The 13,930-nt window shown below is 37.9% G+C and overlaps 1 protein-coding gene across 1 annotated transcript in view; it reads right to left on the bottom strand.

The window, feature by feature from the left end:
• The window catches only part of malt3 (MALT paracaspase 3), a 17,026-nt gene extending 6,747 nt beyond the window's left edge, over window positions 1–10,279 (bottom strand). The window contains exons 1-10 of the mRNA XM_080002499.1: window positions 10,218–10,279; window positions 9,601–9,725; window positions 8,946–9,084; window positions 7,915–8,090; window positions 7,718–7,814; window positions 5,572–5,607; window positions 5,271–5,474; window positions 778–955; window positions 606–680; window positions 344–471 (exon numbers count right to left, since the gene is read on the bottom strand). Coding sequence (XP_079858625.1) covers window positions 344–471; window positions 606–680; window positions 778–955; window positions 5,271–5,474; window positions 5,572–5,607; window positions 7,718–7,814; window positions 7,915–8,090; window positions 8,946–9,084; window positions 9,601–9,725; window positions 10,218–10,257 — 1,198 coding nt within the window. The 5' untranslated portion in view covers window positions 10,258–10,279. The remainder of the gene's footprint in view (window positions 1–343; window positions 472–605; window positions 681–777; window positions 956–5,270; window positions 5,475–5,571; window positions 5,608–7,717; window positions 7,815–7,914; window positions 8,091–8,945; window positions 9,085–9,600; window positions 9,726–10,217) is intronic.
• Window positions 10,280–13,930: the final 3,651 nt, after the last annotated feature.

Genomic DNA, 13,930 nt, shown 5'->3' with positions numbered 1-13,930 from the left:
GACAGGTCACAAGTTCCTTTCTGTTCCTCAGCCAACGGAGTGAATTTCCATAGAGTGAGGTCACACACTGACAAGGAGCAGAGTCATGGCTCCAGGGAACGACAGACCAGAGGGAACGACAGGAAAGAGGGAACGACAGACCAGAGGGAACGACAGGAAAGAGGGAACGACAGACCAGAGGGAACGACAGGAAAGAGGGAACGACAGACCAGAGGGAACGACAGACCCAGCGACACCATCATTGCTCGGTTGAGACTATTTCTCATCATCTCTCTCATGTTGCTCCAAGTCAAAGTTGAGATGAACAGAACGTGGTCACCGTGGCGCCGCAGGAGCGTCCTACCTTCAGAAACCTTCTCCAGGACGTGGGTGACCCGCTCAGGCTTGAGGATGTGTTTGTTCAGGTATTTGGTGAAGATTCCGGTGCTTTTCCCTCCGTCTTGCATCTCGAAAGCCTCTGCATCCTCACACCTGGAAAAAAGAACATTTTCTTCACCAATCAATCATATTGAAACATTATATTTGTCATTGCATAAATATAAATGACACTCGAATCGAAGCATGTTTCTCAGCATTGAAAACCAGAACACCCAATATATACGTACGTGGCGTAGCCGTACACAGTGTTTCCACTCGGTTCCAGGGGCAGGATCTCCGACTGGTTGCAGTTCTGGTTGTACCTTAAAACAGATAGCGCAGTATTTTCTTTTAAATGAGCAAAATTTAAAAAACACCAGGATTGACGGAGTGGTGCAGGGTTTCTATCCGGGCACTGACCACTTCCTGCAGGTGTCCAGCAGCACCACGCTGAGCGCACTGCAGCGGTGCTGCATGCCGTGCATCACGCGCTGCACACACACGCAGTCCTGCGGCCGGTACGGCTGCGGAGCGTCCACCGCCACCAGGTAGTTCCTCCCAGAGCGCTCGTAGCCGTGGCCCGCGTAGTAGAAGAGTCCTGAGGGAAACAGCAGGTTTTAAACACAGCACGCTGCGGAGGATGCACAGAGCACAGATGCACAGAAGGACGAGCGTCCAAAACATCATCATCACCATTTAATCAGATTTAGTCTCCGGATCCAATGTGAGATCTGATTTAGTGTCTATGCTACAGTTATGTCTACATGCACATAGGTGGGAAGTATATCTGTATTTTTCGTGTGAATGGAGCAGTTTTCAGTTGTTATTTTTTGCAAATTTTTTGCTCTTGTTTATATAGATATTAAATGGAGAGATGTTTACAGGTACAATGTCTGAACAATGATTGAAATCTGTTAAATTTAGCACCACCATCTGCATGTTGAGGTGAGGAAGATCTATCACTGCAAGAAGAACCATAATAAGATCCTGTTGCACTGCATCATGGGTACATTTAGGTAATTGTAAAAAAGTGAAATTTAACAACTCTGATGCAGGAGGTATCATTTTAAAACACCATATTTCCACACATCTTTCTGAATAAATGTAACAACCAGATTGATCCAAATTCCAAATTCATGCTGTATTTTTTTGGATACAACCAGACAAACTGGGGTAGAAAAAAAAAACCTCCCCTGCAGAGGTTGATGGTTAACTTGACATGTTAATGGTCCTTTGAGAAAGGAAGGAGATGAAGAAATACCTCATGATCATTTACCGAGCGGTAGAATATCACTTCACATAGCATTAATAACACAAAACACTAACATCACTAAACATTAATATCACTAAACATTAATATCACTAAACACTAATATCAGTGCACACTAATCACTAAACATTAATATCACTAAACACTAATATCACTAAACATTCATATAACTAAACATTCATATCACTAAACACTAATATCACTAAACACTAATATCACTAAACATTAATATCACTAAACACTAATATCACTAAACACTAATATCAGTGCACACTAATATCACTAAACATTAATATCACTAAACACTAATATCACTAAACACTAATATCACTAAACACTAATATCAGTGCACACTAATATCACTAAACATTAATATCACTAAACACTAATATCAGTGCACACTAATATCACTAAACATTAGTATCACTAAACACTAATATCACTAAACACTAATATCAGTGCACACTAATATCACTAAACATTAGTATCACTAAACACTAATATCACTAAACACTAATATCACTAAACATTAATATCACTAAACACTAATATCACTAAACACTAATATCACTAAACATTAATATCACTAAACACTAATATCACTAAACACTAATATCACTAAACATTAGTATCACTAAACACTAATATCACAAAACACTAATATCAGTGCACACTAATATCACTAAACATTAGTATCACTAAACACTAATATCACTAAACACTAATATCACTAAACATTAATATCACTAAACACTAATATCAGTGCACACTAATATCACTAAACAGTATCACTAAACACTAATATCACTAAACACTAATATCAGTGCACACTAATATCACTAAACATTAGTATCACTAAACACTAATATCACTAAACACTAATATCACTAAACACTAATATCACTAAACATTAATATCACTAAACATTAATATCACTAAACACTAATATCACTAAACACTAATATCACTAAACATTAATATCACTAAACACTAATATCACTAAACACTAATATCACTAAACATTAGTATCACTAAACATTAATATCACTAAACACTAATATCACTAAACATTAATATCACTAAACACTAATATCACTAAACATTAATATCACTAAACACTAATATCACTAAACAATATCACTAAACATTAATATCACTAAACATTAGTATCACTAAACACTAATATCAGTGCACACTAATCACTAAACATTAATATCACTAAACACTAATATCACTAAACATTCATATAACTAAACATTCATATCACTAAACACTAATATCACTAAACACTAATATCACTAAACATTAATATCACTAAACACTAATATCACTAAACATTAATATCACTAAACACTAATATCACTAAACACTAATATCAGTGCACACTAATATCACTAAACATTAATATCACTAAACACTAATATCAGTGCACACTAATATCACTAAACATTAGTATCACTAAACACTAATATCACTAAACACTAATATCAGTGCACACTAATATCACTAAACATTAATATCACTAAACATTAATATCACTAAACATTAATATCACTAAACACTAATATCACTAAACACTAATATCACTAAACACTAATATCACTAAACATTAATATCACTAAACACTAATATCACTAAACATTAATATCACTAAACACTAATATCACTAAACATTAATATCACTAAAAACTAATATCACTAAACATTAATATCACTAAACACTAATATCACTAAACATTAATATCACTAAACATTAATATCACTAAACATTAGTATCACTAAACACTAATATCACTAAACACTAATATCATTAAACATTAATATCACTAAACATTAATATCACTAAACATTAGTATCACTAAACACTAATATCACTAAACACTTATATCACTAAACATTAATATCACTAAACATTTATATCACTAAACATTTATATCACTAAACATTAATATCACTAAACACTAATATCACTAAACATTAATATCACTAAACATTAATATCACTAAACACTAATATCACTAAACACTAATATCACTAAACACTAATATCAGTGCACACTAATATCACTAAACATTAATATCACTAAACACTAATATCACTAAACATTAATATCACTAAACATTAGTATCACTAAACACTAATATCACTAAACATTAATATCACTAAACATTAATATCACTAAACACTAATATCACTAAACATTAATATCACTAAACACTAATATCACTAAACACTCATATCACTAAACACTAATATCACTAAACACTACACTGACTATCCATCTCTCCTCTACCCACACACCATGTATCCACCTCTCCTCCACCCACACACCATGTATCCACCTCTCCTCCACCCACACACCATGTATCCACCTCTCCTCCACCCACACACCATGTATCCACCTCTCCTCCACCCATACACCATGTATCCACCTCTCCTCCACCCATACACCATGTATCCACCTCTCCTCCACCCATACACCATGTATCCACCTCTCCTCCACCCATACACCATGTATCGAGGGGAAACATTTCAAAGAAGGTTTGAAAATGTCCCCGTCCACCAAAGAGTAAAGTCTCCATCAAGGACCCCGAAATAAAAACTGTTTACTCTCACTACTACCACTACTACTACCACTACTACTACCACTATCACTAAACACTAATATCACTAAACACTAATATCACTAAACACTAAAATCACTAAACATTAATATCACTAAACACTAATATCACTAAACATTAATATCACTAAACACTAATATCACTAAACACTAATATCACTAAACATTAATATCACTAAACACTAATATCACTAAACATTAATATCACTAAACACTAATATCACTAAACACTTATATCACTAAACATTAATATCACTAAACACTAATATCACTAAACACTAATATCACTAAACACTCATATCACTAAACACTAATATCACTAAACACTACACTGACTATCCATCTCTCCTCTACCCACACACCATGTATCCACCTCTCCTCCACCCACACACCATGTATCCACCTCTCCTCCACCCACACACCATGTATCCACCTCTCCTCCACCCACACACCATGTATCCACCTCTCCTCCACCCATACACCATGTATCGAGGGGAAACATTTCAAAGAAGGTTTGAAAATGTCCCCGTCCACCAAAGAGTAAAGTCTCCATCAAGGACCCCGAAATAAAAACTGTTTACTCTCACTACTACCACTACTACTACCACTACTACTACCACTACCACTACTACTACTACTATTACTACTACTACTACTACTAATAATAATAATAATAATAACATAACCTTAAGTAATTTAATATAATATAGATTGTATTATAGACAGATAAGCAAGACTAGACTAAAGGCAAAAGACAAAACACCAACAGATAGAAAACAGACACAAAACTGACCTTTGACCTTTGACAGGAGTTATCAGATGTGTTGAAGATCAGAGGTTTCATGAGGATGTGTGTGTGTGTGTGTGTGTGTGTGTGTGTGTGTGTGTGTGTGTGTGCGTACCTGTGTGTGTGTGTGTGCGTGTGTTTGTGTGTGTTCCTATGAATCCTCAGCTATGGGGATATGTGTGACATACAGATACACAACTATTTCATAGAGCGCCGTAGGAGGAGCCGCTCACCGTACACCCCTCTGTCCAGCAGCTGGGTGAACTCGTCGATGGCCGCCTGCATCTGGTCCCTGCTGAGGTCGAGCAGCGACACCACCCTGAAGCCCAGCTGCCGCAGCAGGTTGGCCAGCTCGTGCACGTCCATGGTGGGTGCCATCAGACCCGGGTGGTGGGCATAGTTGAGGTTGCCGATGAGCAGGGCCACTTTGTCGGTCGCTGAAAAGGCCGAAGCCTCATTTTAATTATAGCAATGTGACAGAGCAGCGACATGAGCTCATTGTACAAGCAGCGAGTCTGTTGAGTGTATCTGTACCTGTGGGCGTCCGAAGAGGAAGTTTATCAGCCGCCACTGGAAGACACAGAATACAGACAAAGTTCCACATTCAAAAAATAAACATTGTCTCGAGCACCTTCTGGCAAACAAATAACTCAACATTTGCCACGTTGTCATCGCACACAATCAAAATAGTGTAATGGATGGAAACATTACTTGACATCACTGACAAACACTTCGGTCACAGTGTCGAAGGAAACCAAAGCGCAACTCACTGAAGAGCTACTTTCACATACAGTAGCGCTACTTTCCTGTTGTACTGACTAAGATTTAGAGTAAATCAACTTCCCCGTCTGTTTGTAGAAATGGGGAAGTCCCTAATCCTAAACAGAGCGGAAAGAATTTTTTGCGGCCGGGTGACAAATCACTAAGGGTTAGTCCTGTAGTGTTAGCACTACAACTCTGTGTTTAATACTTAATAATTAATTAAGAACTAAGAATTAAATCAATAATAAATAATAAATCATTTCTCGTGAGGGCACCACCTTTGTTTTGCCAAAACTATGTGTTTAAATAAAGTAAATCAGTAATCGAGTAATCTTCATCAGTCAATCTCATATTTAAAGTGTGCGGGTCCGTTTCTCTTTCAGTGATCGCAGTACTAACGGGAGCTAAATATCACAAAACAACATCCTTAATAATAAAAGAAGCATTTATTTATTATCTAAAGAGAAATAGAAAATCAATATAAACAGAAAACGAGAGCACGAACGGAAAATAAAGTCATCGCTGATTGGCAGTAATGGAGAGAGTGTGTGATTATAGATATAATAAAGGGACCAGGCGATTAAATATAATTCTAAGTTCCAATCTTAAGGTTTAATATCTATCATACACCAACTCTGATCACATGCACAGCAGAAGGAAGATTCTGCCGGTTCAAGTTGTAGCGGAGCGTACGCTCTGTTGCACAGCTGCTGGAAGCCCTGCAGTGGTCGCTTATTACGTTCCGTTATAAAAGTCAAATGAGGTAAAGTGGACTTGCGGGCACTTCGCAGTCCGGACGGTTTTAAGAAAAACAAAAATAAAAGTTACAAAAAGGAAATTTTGTGCAAAAATATGAAAAGAAGAATTCAGAGGATGGAGCTTTGGGTCAAAGAGAAGATGGTGGAGGTGATTATCCCGGAGAACCGGTCAATCCCTCGGGATGACGTCATGTGTCTCCACCCGACGGCCATTTTAAGTCCACAATCTATTCTATTCGCTATCCAAATTTCTAATTTATGTCAACATTTCACACACTTATTCCTCCATTTGACCGTCAATCCAGTGATTCAACAACGTACAGTAACTAGGTTATATCCCAAATGAAATCATTTCGGGGGATTAATGAAGACATTCAAGCATTGGATACGTTTTAACGTCAAACTCATGATGCATTTAAGGAGGAGTAAACACTGGTTAATAACACTTTGGCTTAACAAATGAATACTTGTACTTATTAATAAAAGAAAGAGGTATCAAAACCATGACACACTTATTGAAGTGGGGGGCACCATACGGGACATGGAGCACTGAGAGATGGCGGGGGCGTGTTCTTTTCTTTCCGACCACCTTGTGGCGGTAGCGGTCCATGAAAGAAATACCTTGAGATCCTGGTGGATCTGGTGGATATATCCGCCGTTTCTTGGCGTAGAAAGACGAGAAAGAAAGAGAAAGTTTTGATCCACTTGAATGGATGCATTTGAAGCTTAAACATAGTTTGGTGACAGATCGCTTCAATTAATAACTCCTGTTGATATCGTTCTTGTTTAAAAACAGAGAATGATTCAAAAGAGGTTCTCGAGGCAGGAGATCCGGGGAAATCACCTTTGTGCGACTTTCGTTTCATAGGATTTGGGATCAGTTAAGTGGTTTCAATTCCTCTGTTAATTGCTGGTCAGACTTAGTGGCTCCCTCAAGCCCCAGATACAGACCCGATCCAGGTGTGCAGGCTAACTCTCTGTCTGTTGGTGAGGATTAGGGCACAGTTCTGTGATTAAATCCAGGTTTACCAATGACTTTTCGCTACAGTGATCTATCACTCGAAAAACGAAGGAATGCAATTCAGCTCTTTGTGACATCAACTATGTTGTCACTATCATCACAGGGGACAGACAGACGGACAGATTTTATTTTTATTTACCAATATCCACATTAGCTGCTTTCGTCCACGTCTCTCCCAGCACGTTGGACACCGAGCACAGATACCATCCTGCGTGTTCTGCCGCGGTACAGTCCACCTGCGCTCCCCACACACGTCAGATTGTTATTCTCAGATTATTTTATCCCTGGTTTATCACAGTGAATAACATCTAGAAGCATCTAGAACCTGCTGCTTACCTGCAGCGTGCCGGTGGACCCGCCCTCCAGCAGGAGTCCGTTCCGGTACCACTGGTACTGCGGAGCCGGGACAGCGAAGGCGGCGCAGCGCAGCGTCAGGCTCCGCCCTTCGGGTACTTGCTGCGACACCGGGTGCAGCGCCACACAGGGCTCTCCCTGCCACGCCTGAGGCAGACCTGACACACAGGGAAAAATCACACTCAAACCCAGAGCCCCTGACACAGAACCAGTGGTATATGGTAACAAATCAAAAATACTCTGTGACTGTACTTAAGTATTTTTTGGGAGTATGCGTACTTTACTTGAGTTATTATATTTCTGTCAACTTTTACTAAGTTACCTTTAGCCCCTAAATTCAATTCCCCCGAACACCTTTGTTACTAGCTACAAAATGGTTTTCCTGCAGAATTGTGTTCCTTGTCAAGTGTTGAGGCAGGTTGTTGTTTTTGTCCGCGGGTTAAGGGAGGGCTGGGGTTGTCATGGAGACCTGGCAACCCTGCCCATGTTAGGTTTAGCTTCAGTGCTGACGCTGCTCAACTAGCACAGGCGTGTCCCAGAGACACAACTAGAGCAGCATGTTGGAGAGCCGCGTCCACAGTGAGGGCCTCCTCCAGCAGCGATGCTGCTCCACCTCCATCTGCATCCGCTTCACCAGGGGCCATGAAACAAATGTTTTTTTATGTTTTAAGATGCGTCACACCGATGACCGAAAAATATGGAAATATTGGCAACCAGAATAAAATCAGAGCAAATAAAAAAAGGTCTGGCTTTATTTTCACGACAGGATTTACATTTACTTTTGATACTTACAGTAAGTACCTTTATCATCAAATACTTTAAGACTTTTACTCGGAGAGTACTCCAATGAGTGACTTTCACTTTTACCAGAGTAGTTTTTTAGTAAGATTTCTCTACTTTTACTCGAGTGCAGCTTTCTACTCCTTTTTCCACCGTTGCTCAGAAGACACATGAAATGAAGTGACTGGACACAGCACGACGGTGTCTCTGGTCACAGTGGAGCGGCCACCAACCTGACGGGGCCACGTCCAGGACCTTCACCCGGATCCAGTCGCTGATCGCACAGTTGAAGAACTGGTCGTGGACCCGACACACGTAGAGGCAGGTCTCCGACGGCGCCACCCTCAGGTCGGGCTGCGTGGCCCCGGGCACCTGGAAAACATGCTTAGTCCGGTCAACGGAAAGTACCTTGCAACATTTTTCAAGTATCTGTGTTAATATACTTAAGTAAGCACAGATACTTGAAAGTCTCTGAAACTGAATAATATTACTTTTGACTTTTGCATGAGCATCATCTGCAGAGTAGTACTTTATGAAGTTTTATACAGCTATATCACGGCACTGGATGTGATGAGTACTTTTACTTTTAAAACTTAAAGTACATTTAAGTACTTACATACTTTGAGTGAGGTACAAATGTTATTTTGATACTTTCTCTTTTACTTGTCATTTTGTGTCAGGGTATCTGTACTTTTACTGAGTACTTATTCCACAACTGATGGAAGGAGTAAGGCTTTAGACACCTGACCTGACCTGATCTGATCTGATCTAATCTGATCTGACCTGACCTGACCTGATGTGATGTGATCTGATGTGATATAATCTGTTCTGACCTGATGTGATGTGATGTGATGTGATGTAATCTGATCTAATCTGTGCTGATCGTACCTCCTGTTCCGTGGTGGTGAACCACTGGTAGCTTAGGACCCCGGAGCCCTCGGCTCGGAGGCTGAGGACCACCTCATAGTTCTTGGGCACACACACAGAGACAGGCTGGCGGACGATGACAACATCTAAAAGTAAAAGGCAAAAGGTTGGTTCCCAATTACCATAGTGAGGCATATTCTCTGTTTATTCACAAGGGGTTCCAAAGCAAAACACTAGTATGTCAATTACATTCCATTAAATTAGATTAGATTAGATAAGAGATAAGATAAAAACCTTTATTAGTCCCACAACAGGGAAATTTGCATAGTTACAGCAGCAAAAAGTGACAGCAGAAAATAGAGAGCATCAACAAAGAGTTGTAGTAACTAAAAGTAAGTCAGAATCAAGGTCAGCACTACAAACAATATAAAATATATAGAAAATATATACCGAAGTAAAAACAACATAAATAGGAATTAGAGTAATAAAGCGTATTGCACATATTTCGACAAAAGATTAGGATAAGATCAAATGAGATCAAAAGAGCTGAGATGAGATGAGATTGAATTTGATTAAATTCGATTAAATTAGATTAAATACATGAAATTGATGATATTAGATGAGATTAGGCTACAGACCTCCGATCATCACTCCTGAGCGTTTGGAGTTCTCTGTCATCACTGCATGGTCTAGTTTTTGGTTTCTGTGAATAGCCTGGATATGGCTGCAGGTCACAACATGGTTTATTAGAGAAGGTTACACACCAAATGACTGAACTTATATTACTTGGAAATATTTAGAATCAATGACAATTTGCATACTACCAGAATGGAGAAAACTAATGTTGTTTTGTGAATGTCTTTGTATTAGGGTTAGGGTTGTAAAAATGCTTGAAAGTATCCAAAAACCATCATCCACAATCCACAATCCATTATTTTCCATTTGACTTTCAAAGATATCACTCTCCAGTACTTTTCAGACAATCTATAAGTCTGGTTGTCAATTTAGAAGAATGAAGAAATAAAGGAACCAATCTCAAAATATGTACCATATGTTGGAAAGTTCGATATAAACGTCACTCCGATCTTCATTTTTGTTATAATGATAATAATAATAATAATAATAATAATAATAATAATAATAATAATAATAATAATAATGAAAATAATCATGACAGTGATATAATAATAATAATGATAATAATAATAATAATAATAATAATAATAATAATAATAATGAAAATAATCATGACAGTGATATAATAATAATAATGATAATAATAATAATAATAATAATAACAACAACAAACCCTCGTAGGTGACCAGGCTCCTCGCCGTGCGCAGCAGAGTGACGTATTAACTTCCTGATGTAGTTCATTCACATGGAGCTGAATCCTGTTCCCGGAACCAGACAGAGTACGCCCACATTACCGTAAAGCTTAATCATAAGCCCGCTGGGATTTTAGTTTGAAATTCACTCCTGGTGCGCAGAGCTGCACTTTGCCCTTATTGCGGTAATTCGGGTCCTGGTGGCCGGAGGGGGGTGGGGCCAAATGCCTGACTAATAAACCAATGAATTAATAAAAATACAAATAAACAAATGAAATGAAAGAATATGACCTGTCTGTCTATCTACCTGTCTATCTATCTACCTGTCTATCTATCTACCTGTCTATCTATCTACCTGTCTATCTGTCTATCTATCTACCTGTCTATCTATCTACCTGTCTATCTATCTACCTGTCTATCTACCTACATGTCTATCTATCTACCTGTCTATCTATCCAACTGTCTATCTATCTACCTGTCTATCTATCTACCTGTCTATCTGTCTACATGTCTATCTGTCTACCTATCTATCTACCTGTCTATCTATCTACATGTCTATCTATCTAACTGTCTATCTATCTACCTGTCTATCTATCTACCTGTCTATCTATCTACATGTCTATCTATCTACCTGTCTATCTATCTACCTGTCTATCTGTCTATCTATCTACCTGTCTATCTATCTACCTGTCTATCTATCTACCTGTCTGTCTATCTACATGTCTATCTATCTACCTGTCTATCTATCTACATGTCTATCTATCTACCTGTCTATCTATCTACATGTCTATCTATCTACCAGTCTGTCTGTCTACCTGTCTGTCTGTCTACCTGTCTGTCTATCTACCTGTCTATCTATCTACCTGTCTATCTATCTACCTGTCTGTCTATCTACCTGTCTATCTATCTACCAGTCTGTCTGTCTACCTGTCTGTCTGTCTACCTGTCTGTCTATCTACCTGTCTATCTATCTACCTGTCTATCTATCTACCTGTCTGTCTATCTACCTGTCTATCTATCTACATGTCTATCTATCTACCCGTCTATCTATCTACCTGTCTGTCTATCTACATGTCTATCTATCTACCTGTCTATCTATCTACATGTCTATCTATCTACCTGTCTATCTATCTACATGTCTATCTATCTACCAGTCTGTCTGTCTACCTGTCTGTCTGTCTACCTGTCTGTCTATCTACCTGTCTGTCTGTCTACCTGTCTGTCTGTCTGTCTACCTGTCTGTCTATCTACCTGTCTATCTATCTACCTGTCTATCTATCTACCTGTCTGTCTATCTACCTGTCTATCTATCTACCTGTCTATCTATCTACCTGTCTATCTATCTACATGTCTATCTATCTACATGTCTGTCTATCTACCTGTCTGTCTGTCTACCTGTCTGGCTATCTACCTGTCTATCTATCTAACTGTCTATCTATCTACATGTCTATCTATCTACCTGTCTGTCTGTCTACCTGTCTATCTATCTACCTGTCTATCTATCTACCTGTCTATCTATCTACATGTCTATCTATCTACATGTCTGTCTATCTACCTGTCTATCTATCTACATGTCTATCTATCTATCTATCTATCTACCTGTCTATCTATCTATCTGTCTTTCTGTCTGTCTGTCTGTAGCAGAGGTGCAGTATGTGCTGAACATTATTATGATTGTTGTTGTGTATGTGATGTATTATTATTGTTGTTGTGTATGTGATGTATTATTATTGTTGTTGTGTGTGTGATGTATTATTATTGTTGTTGTGTGTGTGATGTATTATTATTGTTGTTGTGTGTGTGATGTATTATTATTGTTGTTGTGTATGTGATGTATTATTATTGTTGTTGTGTATGTGATGTATTATGATTGTTGTTGTGTATGTGATGTATTATTATTGTTGTTGTGTGTGTGATGTATTATTATTGTTGTTGTGTATGTGATGTATTATTATTGTTGTTGTGTATGTGATGTATTATTATTGTTGTTGTGTATGTGATGTATTATTATTGTTGTTGTGTGTGTGATGTTTTATTATTGTTGTTGTGTGTGTGATGTATTATTATTGTTGTTGTGTGTGTGATGTATTATTATTGTTGTTGTGTATGTGATGTATTATTATTGTTGTTGTGTATGTGATGTATTATGATTGTTGTTGTGTATGTGATGTATTATTATTGTTGTTGTGTGTGTGATGTATTATTATTGTTGTTGTATGTGTGATGTATTATTATTGTTGTTGTGTGTGTGATGTATTATTATTGTTGTTGTGTGTGTGATGTATTATTATTGTTGTTGTGTATGTGATGTATTATGATTGTTGTTGTTGTGTGTGTGATGTATTATGATTGTTGTTGTGTGTGTGATGTATTATTATTGTTGTTGTGTGTGTGATGTATTATGATTGTTGTTGTGTGTGTGATGTATTATGATTGTTGTTGTGTGTGTGATGTATTATTATTGTTGTTGTGTGTGTGATGTATTATTATTGTTGTTGTGTATGTGATGTATTATGATTGTTGTTGTGTGTGTGATGTATTATGATTGTTGTTGTGTGTGTGATGTATTATTATTGTTGTTGTGTGTGTGATGTATTATGATTGTTGTTGTGTGTGTGATGTATTATTATTGTTGTTGTGTATGTGATGTATTATGATTGCTGTTGTGTGTGTGATGTATTATGATTGTTGTTGTGTGTGTGATGTATTATGATTGTTGTTGTGTGTGTGATGTATTATGATTGTTGTTGTGTATGTGATGTATTATGATTGTTGTTGTGTGTGTGATGTATTATGATTGTTGTTGTGTGTGTGATGTATTATGATTGTTGTTTCGTGTGTGATGTATTTCCAACATGGCTTCACGTCTTGAAGCATCTTTTCAGTGTCTGGTGTGAGTGTTTGTAAACAGGTTTGAATCCCAACTGGTTGGTGAGTGGGACCATGTGTTGCAATAGCGACGTGGGGTCACAGAACCACAGGGGGTTGAGCCTCCTCCATTACCCTCAACAAAACAACACATG

This window comes from Zeus faber, assembly GCF_960531495.2.
Source record: "Zeus faber genome assembly, chromosome: 6".
Lineage (NCBI taxonomy): Eukaryota > Metazoa > Chordata > Actinopteri > Zeiformes > Zeidae > Zeus > Zeus faber.
The sequence above is the reverse complement of the archived record's forward strand: the minus strand, read 5'-3'. Positions and strand labels throughout refer to the sequence as shown.